At 37.0% G+C, this 8,013-nt stretch overlaps 1 protein-coding gene across 2 annotated transcripts in view; it reads right to left on the reverse strand.

Moving 5' to 3' along the window:
* Positions 1-7,636, reverse strand: part of Spink5 (serine peptidase inhibitor Kazal type 5) — a 59,876-nt gene extending 52,240 nt beyond the window's left edge. For both annotated transcript variants that reach the window (XM_085699914.2, XM_048419154.3), the window contains exons 1-4: positions 7,507-7,636; positions 6,234-6,259; positions 2,197-2,309; positions 440-515 (exon numbers count right to left, since the gene is read on the reverse strand). In XM_085699914.2, coding sequence (XP_085556040.2) covers positions 440-515; positions 2,197-2,309; positions 6,234-6,259; positions 7,507-7,561 — 270 coding nt within the window. In that variant the 5' untranslated portion in view covers positions 7,562-7,636. The remainder of the gene's footprint in view (positions 1-439; positions 516-2,196; positions 2,310-6,233; positions 6,260-7,506) is intronic.
* Positions 7,637-8,013: the final 377 nt, after the last annotated feature.

The raw sequence follows: 8,013 nt of genomic DNA on the forward strand, positions 1-8,013 counted from the left end.
AAGGCAAAGCAACTGGCTGAAATGCCTGCCAATGCATGTTAAACACTGTGGCTGGCTTTTAAAATTTAGTTGATAAAATAGTGACAGCCAGAGATACACAGATTGCCCATATTACACCGAAAATACAAATTCTGAGAGGTATTAGAAACTCTGTAGTTCAAGAAAGGTTCATACAGGAACTAGACAGACAGGAGGTAAGAGAAACTGTCTCAGAAAGCTCTCTCCATCCTGCTAGCACCTCCTCTCAGCATCTGTCCGTGTTTCCTGAGTTGGGTCGTGGTTTGGGCCTATGGACGAGCTGTACCAGATACTTAGCCCACCCTTAGACTAAGTCACATTCCCTCCCTTCTAAGTGCTTGGCTTCACTACAGGTAATTAGGAAGCAAACAGATAACCCCAAATAGAGTCCAGCATCTTTTTGAAAGTAAATGTGGCTCACCTTTGCTGGGGCAGTCGCCCTGGTGGCTCTTGATAAATCTTCCACGCTCTTCTTGGACTTGGCTTCCTCTTCTTCTCTGAGAAAGAGAGAGGACTAGCATAATTTGATGTTAAAATTACTTGTTGCTTGCCAACCTTTAGGAATAAAGACATACATGATCAAGTTACTTTTGGCTGCTTACTGTGCTCTGCTTGACCTGCCAGCATGAAAATAGTTCCCTTAATGAATGAGCAAGACCCTCCACGTTAAAAAAAAAAGTCTCAAATATGTACAAGGAGAGACAAGAAAGTTGGTGTTTAACTAAAATACCTGACTTTGAATAGTTCCTTCAGTAAGATATTGCTACTGTAAACACTGGTCTGTGTCATTATTTGCAACCTTTGAAAGACTATTCACACTGAAATTGACAGCCCATTATCAATGGCAAGATAATCCTAGCAAATCATAGTCTTCATCTTCCCAGGCAAGCCAACTATTTTATTACACAGATAAAGAATAGTAATTTAACAAGTGACTCTAATATTAAACTATTTTATTCTTATTTAAAATTATCAGTAATTACTTTATTCTAAGATTTGACTTCATATATATGATGAAAGGGAATCTTTGCTGTGAACGAGATGCTTGCTGGTTCATGTGCAGTTTTCAAAAGAATGAGAAAGTGTATTGAATCCCCCACCCTAAATCCTGTCCCGTCATTCATGCATCTTTATCCCTTCAGGACAAGTAGCACATACGTCTAGTGCTTTGTCATGTCAATATTATTGAATACCTCACATTAAATCCTTGACATATGCCATCATGACTTTTGAAAAAACAATTTTAGGATAATAGTCTTAAAAGGAAAAGCTTAGCATTGCCTTGATATGAGTATTGAAGTCTTGACAGTATTCAGAAATGGAAGATGGGCTCCCTGCTTAAAAAAAAAAAAAAAAACAAAAACATATCAGTGGCCCGCAGGTGTATGTCAGCGGTACAGTGCTTGCCTAGCATCAGGAAGCATAGGTTCAATCCTTGACCCTAGGAAAAATATCCAAAAAGAATCTTAAAAGAATTGTGATACTCTGGTTCCAGGATTTAAAACTGATAATGCAAACCTTCTACTGCCTTCTGTCTGTCATTGAAGAGAAACAAATCTAGCTCAGGAACGTTGAACAGATGCTGAGACGTTGAGTAATAATCCTGGTAAATTTCCAGTATTCTTTCTGAGCACAGCAGTGAAAGCTGTGTTGAGATTTTAGTCCACCACACCCTCGTACAACCCTAGCCTGTTCTCCCTGGCACTTCAATGGGTCTAAATGCATTCTACACAAATCTCTCTGCTGGCTGGCAGCCACCAGACCAGTCTGCTTTCTCCTTGGAGAATCTGCTCGACCTCTCAACTATGGCAGAGTCAAGTCTTAACAGGCCCAGGAATCTGTCTTAAGTTCTTTGTATCTGAGAAACAGGAAGCTCAAAGTGGAACTACATCCTGAGAACACTACAGGGTGCTGGTCTATTTGCATGGGCCTCCCTGAAAGGCCTTTGAAATCCCATTGAGTGATCATTAAAGTCTTTCTGTGTGCGTGGGTGACAATTATCCAGTTTTATCTGATGGGAGGTGCCAGAATGGTCTGTTCACCCTGTGTTTTTACTCACCTAGGTTTAAAAGAAGATTAAGGTGAAAGAAAAATTAAAAACAGACCACCTTCATGCCCTTATTATCTCAGAGGCTAGCTGGTCATTTGAACATGTGCAAGGCAAAGGATTTTACTCACAGTATCCGTTTGCAGAAGATGCATAATTCGTTGTCCGATCCATAGGGTCCGTTGTTTTCAGAACACAAATACTTATTAGCTTTCATCATTGCTTGAAGTTTTCTACATGTATCCTAGAAAAAAATATAGTTATACCATTTAAGAACTTTGTGAAACAACCTTATTTAATAGCATCATGCCCATGAAAGGAAGTCGCTCAGTCAGTTTAAACAACACAAAACAATGATTTTTGACTTGCCCATTAGAAACAGTAAACTCGCCTAATAAGTGTTTATCTGATACAACTGTTTTTACAGAAAAATGTATGGAGACGTGTTATAAATACTCATTTAGTAAAATATCTTCTTTTCTTAGTATTGTTATGGTGACACTAGATATTATAATAATAATAAGTTAAGAGGATGCATTAAATACTAGTGAGTAGTGAAACAGTAGTAATAGCCACTAGACTTTGAGAGGATTGCTGGAATGCTGAGACTATGTGTATGAACACTGGACACTACCAAGGGGCCCTGCCACATCCTCTGAAATGTCTACTGCATTTCTCTTAGCATTGTTAGGAGTTATCAGAGGTTTTCAAAATGTTCCTTCATGTTTGGAAGACAAGTTTCTATAATGATTCATTCTCAGGACAAATTCCAGATCCTTTGGCCTTATATTAGAGGCTGACTTACTTCAACGCTACTGGGGCTGAAAATTCAAGACTCTTCTCCCAAAGAGTTAGGACAGGCTATGCTACTTGGAATTCCATTTTAACCTTCAGCACACTGTCTAGTACTACTGCTATCAGTATAACATCCTCAAAGACACGTTGTGATCTTCTTGATTTGGACTTCATTTTGGTAAATGCCAATGGTCCCTCTTTATCAAGTTTAAAAGGCTGTGTGGAGATCATTTTGAATTTTCGAATCCACAGGAAAGGATAGTGGAACAGTCTCTGAAGGGAGGAAAATTTGTTTTCATCCCTGTGCTCAGCGCGTTTGACTGACAGCCTGCTCTCTGTGTCACTTTGTCCTTCCTAGGACTGAAGTATATGTGAAAATCAACAGTGCATTTGTGCTGGCGGAGTGAGCACTCATTCAAATGCTATCTTCACCACCAACGAGCAAAGTTTACTCAGCCTTAGATCAAACTTGCCTAATTTGTCATTAATGCTTTGTTTAGATTTCCCCCTAAACAAATCCTGTTCTAGATACTTCCATCAGAAGGAAAATAGTGAAGTTTATTTTTGTTCCAACTATCAAACATACCTCTTCCAAGGAATTGATCATAGGAATCTATGGACTCTACAAAAGCTTTATTCATCAACAATCATTCGTTATGAGATTACTGTTAAATTCAATACGATAATACATTAGTAAAATAGCGGACACACACTGATCTGAGAAGCTCACAGAGAAGAATGGGTACCATTTTATCTAATCCAACTTCTTAAATATGTCTGGAAGTTTCAGCTACCTACAGAACAATTAGTAAGCAGACCAACCCAACATTGGGAAATCTTGCTAAGAGTGACCTGTTAAAATTCTTTGACTGTTATCACTGTTCAGTGATCTCTCAGAGAGACGAAGTAGCAATTTATGGTAACAGAACTGGCCATCTTGGGATCTGATGTGTGGTCCATTGATGCTTTACACCAATTTAGAAACTTACTTCCTAGATTGCCGAAACTTACTTCCTAGATTGCCGAATGTGAATGTTTCTATAAAGCTTTCAAAACCTTATAGCAGAAAGGCTATAAAGCCTAGTATCTTCCCAATAAAATCATAACTCTTGTAAGGTAGATATTGGACAACATGTATAGAAAAAAAGGAGTTATGATAATATTAGAATGAAACTCTAAATAATTTCAATAGTTAAACCATAAAAACACATCAATTCAAAGCAGTTTTAACTAGGTTCCATAATGTCACAGTTAAACTCCATAATGCCACAATTAGATGTAATTCCTTAAGGAATTCAGCTTTAAAAACAGTAAGTTAAGAAACTTGCTCACAGTGTTCAGTGTGCTCAGGGATGGGCCACTGGTATTCTGCTGAGGTTTAAATACCCCAATCTAGTTCCCTGGGATGCAGTGAAAGACCAAACAAATGGAGAGCACTAAATGTGCTTCTTTTTGGGGAAAACTGAGCGTCCATAAAATGATCAAAAAATAGGTCTGTACCAGAGCAAGTCTAGAATGAGATGTCATCACTCAGAGCCATGGAGAGGACTCTGCCATGCAGCTACAAGCCCTCGGCTTGCTTTCGTTTCACTAAAGGTATTCTCCTTTTCCACATCTCAGAAACAAACTGGATCAACCTCACATCACGTGCTCTTGTTGTTGTCTTCTGTCTGTCCACATACCTGGCAATCAAATCTCCTGGGAGCTGGCCTTGCTCCCATTTTTGTATTGCAATGCTAACAGATTTGTTTTGGCTTTATAATGACCCTTCTCCAATGACAGATTTGAGCCTATCTGTAAGATCCTTTCTGGTGGCAACAGTGTCAGTGTTTGGTGTTCTGGCTCATGCTTAAAATATTCAACAAGATTCTATGATGCTAGGAAAACCTCAAGTTAATGAATTTTCAAGAGAACAGCAAAGATCCCAGCATCCTGAAGAGTTTTCTGCTGGGGGACAATATCCAAAGAGTATTCTCAGAAACTTTCCCAGAGTGAAGACCGTTTTCTTGTGTTCATCTTGCCTTTTATTTCAATATAATAAGGAAGCTAAACCTGTGGTTTTCAAGAAGATTTTCAGCACAGTAGAATTCAGTGATATCAAAGAAATTGAGTGCAAATTTTTCAACCATTGCCTGTGATCTGAGGTTTTAGCATGTGTCCTGCTCTCTAAACCCCAGACTCTGTCAGAGTCTCAGCCATCATTGACTAGCCAAACTTGGGTGAAATACTAGAGGCTGTACATTGTGAATTCCTCTAGAATATTTATGGAACAACGTTTCTTTTCTTAAAAACAGTTACAATGAGATACAAACAATTTAATAATGTTTTCAAAGAAGTTTAGTAGAAAGAAAACCCACTTGATTCTTTAGTTTAATTTTCATGGCCTTTGAGAGATGTAACAAATTTAGCTTCACATACAATCTTGTTTTAAATGATACAACAATTGCATACATGACAGCTTGTGGATAAAAATAAAATATGTACATGACAAAGACATGGCCTTTTCAATTACCTTTCAAATAGATATAAAGGGTACTTCTATGCAAGGTGGCTCTTTTATTTCTCAATAACAGGCCTGTCATAATCACCTGAATACCTTCCTGTATCCAGGGTTCTGCCCTCACAGGTGCTCCTACCAGGGCTATCAAGATCTCTCCTGGCTTTTGATCCCTGTTCCCATGCTTTCTCACCATAGAAAACTCTGTATCTTTTTCCCATTTAGAAATGGAGATCTCCTTTAGTTCCTGGAATATTCTGCATCTTAATCTTTTTCTCCCTAGCACTGTTATTGAGAGAGCCGTATATTTTTGCAATTTACCTGTCACAAAAACTAAAGTTTCAGAAGGCATGAGTTTTATGTCTATTGTTTACTTCAGAATGTACTAGTTTTTCAAAAGAGATCAGAAATATTAAATAGATATGTATTTAATTATATATGTGTGTGTGTGAGTGTGTGTGTGTGATGACTATGTACTGTCTACAGACACATATTTTTTGCATAATGATTACCATAAAATACATATATAGTATCCTGGATTTTTCACCTGCTGAGTGGAAAAATAGCAATTTCTTGGTTGATTATTTTATGTTTGTCTATGGAGTTTTAAAGTACTATTTTAGCATGGTAGATTGGCTCTTGCAAATGCCTTATATAAATAGTATACTGAGAGAGAAGGAGAGACAGAGAGACTAAGAAGGAGACAGAGAAATAAATATTCATGTTTGATCCATAAAGGCCTGTTTTTGCATTTTTAACAAAAGTTATTAGCGCCTGTTGGTATGCTGTCTGTGTTATTAACATGAAGATGTTGGCTAAAAATTAATTTTCTTTTGGTAACTTTGAAGGAATTAAGTGAGAAGAAGCAAGACTGACCTGAACTGAATCTCCACTGACAGCATCTGAGACAAAAATGCAGAAAACAAGGTTAAGAGATATAAACTTTTTAATAAATTAGACATATGATTCACACAGTGCAAGGCTCTTACTGTTTTACTGATAATGTATTCTGCCACCACAAATTATCGTGAATGCATTGAGATTTATGCTGACAGATCTCATGATGGCACTGTCCCAAGGGCCCAGTGCTCACATTGTACTAAACCTGCCAGATTATCTACTTCGCCCCATAACTCATTGAAGAGTGAGGGACAGCCTTCCTCCTTGACAGATGGTAGCATGGTGCATATACCAAATACACAATACCAATTTAAATATAACTTAAAACACCCAAGTAGTATAAACTTTAAATTATATATATAATATATATAATATAATATATAATAATTTATATATATAAAATAAAATAAATTTTCATTTTCTGAACTCTGGCTATTCTATTTCTTTATTACAGAAGCAAAATCAGAGCTCTGTCAGAAGCTAAGGTTAATTAAAATCATAGGCTATTATGCTCTCATTAACTTAATCTCTTATATCTTATATTTATTTTATGAAACAACATAATTTGTGTATAATGATCTCAATAGCTTCATATCTGAGGTTCAGTGTCTTAAAAAGAACTTGTCAGAGAAAGATAAATCTATGTAGCCCATGTCACTGTGACAAGTAAACACAAAATTAGAAAATTTATTTTCTAGCCCTCACAAAAGTCCTTAATTCTTCAGGAACAATATTTTCAATTCACTTAGAATTTTAAGATAGAATAAATATAAAAGGAAATATTGTTTCATAGCAAGAACAGTCAATATAATTTATTTTTAATATTCATTTACCCACATAGTTTTAAAATACATGTAATAATTACATGCCAATTTTAAGTGTCTAATGCCTATAGGTAGAACAAACTGGATGCTTGGTGAAGAAAAAATAAAAAATAATCTTTTGGCTTTTCAGAACTAATATAAAATTATCAGAAGGGCCTCTCACAGAAAAAAAGTTCAATTCTTCTCAAACCATTTTCATTATTAAGGATAGTTCAAGGTTTTAACATTTTTGTATATACATATTTGTTATATACATGCACATATACAATATATACATACATTAGTCTATATATTATATACATACATAAGTATTACAAACACACACACACACACACATATTCTAAATGGGGGGTGGGGAAGAAAAGTCCCTTTCCCAGGCTCTGAGATCTATGGCAAAAAACTTTCAATGTGTGCAAATTGCTCACCTTGTGTGAGATAAAGAGCCAGGGTCAGAAGCATTAGCACTGGGTCTGTCTTCATGCTGAAGGTGATGTAAGTCAGCTACAGGTCTGCTCTGTGCATTGCTCAGCTGGTGCTTAAGAGTGACCGTGTGAGCCGCAGCTCACTTTTATACTTAGGGTGACACACACACAGAACCAGTTGTTCAGGCTCATGCTAGACTCCTTAGACGGCACCAGTTTCGTTTCCATCTTATAAGATCCTGCCAGGGTATCAGATTTAAGCAGAAAATGCCTATTTGTAGAAGGGAAATATGTTTTCATGACAGTCATCCCAGAAGGCTAGAGAAAAGACCCTACTGGGCACATATCATTTCTAATCCTATATGAGCTCCCCTGTGATGCCAGGCATGCTACTGCCTCATCAAATGTGTCTCTCTCTAACTGACCTCCCTTCGTAAGTGAGAAGGGAAGGGAAAAGTAGATAGATTCCTTGTCCTACCCATCAGGAAAATGTAAAGATTTCCACATCTG

This window comes from Myodes glareolus, chromosome 13, assembly GCF_982192425.1.
Source record: "Myodes glareolus chromosome 13, mMyoGla1.1, whole genome shotgun sequence".
NCBI classification, from domain to species: domain Eukaryota; kingdom Metazoa; phylum Chordata; class Mammalia; order Rodentia; family Cricetidae; genus Myodes; species Myodes glareolus.